At 30.8% G+C, this 1,404-nt stretch overlaps 1 protein-coding gene across 1 annotated transcript; it reads left to right on the top strand.

The window, feature by feature from the left end:
* Positions 1-463: 463 nt before the first annotated feature.
* Positions 464-1,197, top strand: LOC109591176 (UDP-glucose:glycoprotein glucosyltransferase 1-like). Its single transcript, XM_020006961.1, has 3 exons — positions 464-566; positions 615-687; positions 1,088-1,197. The coding sequence occupies exons 1-3, from the start codon at positions 472-474 to the stop codon at positions 1,193-1,195; spliced, it is 276 nt and encodes a 91-aa protein (XP_019862520.1). The 5' UTR covers positions 464-471; the 3' UTR covers positions 1,196-1,197.
* Positions 1,198-1,404: the final 207 nt, after the last annotated feature.

The following is a 1,404-nucleotide window of genomic DNA, read 5'->3' as shown; positions in this document are numbered from 1 at the left end:
AAGGTTAGGAGTGTAGATAAGGAGAGAAAACTAAGACAGACATTATTATACTTTATTTGTGAGTGATTTTTAAAAGGTTTGATGGAGAGAGACAGAGAGAGAGAGAGGTACATGTAATATGCAATAGAATAAGTTAATGTAAAGCAATAAATTTACTTTGTGTACATGCATATATTGGTTGGTTGTGAGAGGCTTGTTACATTAATTTTAAAATTGGAGTTACATGTACTGTATGTGTATGAGTGTATTACTAGTGGAGTGTTATTAGTGTTTGTATTGTGTAGGATTATGATGCTAAGCGTTCTGAAACACACTAAAAATCCAGTGAAGTTTTGGTTCCTGAAAAATTATTTGTCACCACAATTCAAAGTAAGGAAAGCTGTAAATACATGTAATTATAAATGTTTGTACATCAATAAAATCATTATTATTATTATTATTATTATTATTATTGATTGTTTCATTCCCAGGATGGCTGAGAGGTATGGGTTTGAGTATGAGCTGGTACAGTACAAGTGGCCACGCTGGCTTCATGGACAAACTGAAAAACAAAGATTAATCTGGGCGTGAGTATTTATTAATTTTATTAATAATAATAATTATTATTATTTTAGGTACAAGATATTATTTCTAGATGTACTTTTTCCGTTAAATATTAAGAAAATAATTTTCGTCGATGCTGATCAGGTATACAATGTAGTTATAAAATTCCTATTAGTTATAGTTTTAAGTAGTTACTAATGTTATTAATAATTATCAATGGTTATTGTAATATTGGGTTGTGCTGAACTAGGCTATGATTGCTGAAGATAGAAGGCACAGCTACTACAAGCATTTACTGCTCAGTGACTAACATGATGATTATATTAAAGTTAACACAAATCAATAACTTTACTGAGCATGTACAAGGATTGTGTATGCATAGTGTTCAAATTAACTATTATCATAACAATACAGTTATTAGTAGTTATTGGTGGTTATTAATAGTTATTGATGGTTATTAATAGTTATTATTGGTTATTAATAGTTATTGATGGGTATTAGTAGTTATTGGTGGTTATTGATAGTTATTAGTGGTTATTAATAGGTGGTTCGTACTGATATGAAGGAGTTGTTGGAGGAGCCATTGGATGGAGCACCTTATGGATACACTCCTTTCTGTGATAGTCGTACTGATATGGATGGATTCAGGTAATTAATGATACCGTATAGCGGGATTTATTGACGAGTAAAAAAATTGACGAAAACAGTAAATTTCTCTGGTTGACGAGTTTTAATTTGACGAATAGTGCCCTTCGCGTACACGTGGCACAAAGTACAAAATTTTTGATGGTTATTAAATTTGACGTTTTATTTTAAATCGTCAACTCGTCAAAATAAAACCTTCGTCAATACGGTATGTAG

Source organism: Amphimedon queenslandica, unplaced genomic scaffold, assembly GCF_000090795.2.
Source record: "Amphimedon queenslandica unplaced genomic scaffold, v1.1 AMPQUscaffold_8786_Cont19274, whole genome shotgun sequence".
Taxonomy (NCBI): Eukaryota; Metazoa; Porifera; class Demospongiae; order Haplosclerida; family Niphatidae; genus Amphimedon; species Amphimedon queenslandica.
Note: the sequence above shows the minus strand (reverse complement) of the source record. Positions and strands in the feature narration are given on the sequence as shown.

Excerpts from the sequence above, each read along its gene's own strand:
- LOC109591176 (XM_020006961.1), top strand. The coding sequence starts at position 472 with ATGGCTGAGAGGTATGGGTTTGAGTATGAGCTGGTACAGTACAAGTGG. Across the intron at positions 567-614 it reads AAACAAAGATTAATCTGGGC|GTACAAGATATTATTTCTAG; the intron begins GTGAGTATTTAT and ends TTATTATTTTAG. Across the intron at positions 688-1,087 it reads TTTTCGTCGATGCTGATCAG|GTGGTTCGTACTGATATGAA; the intron begins GTATACAATGTA and ends GGTTATTAATAG.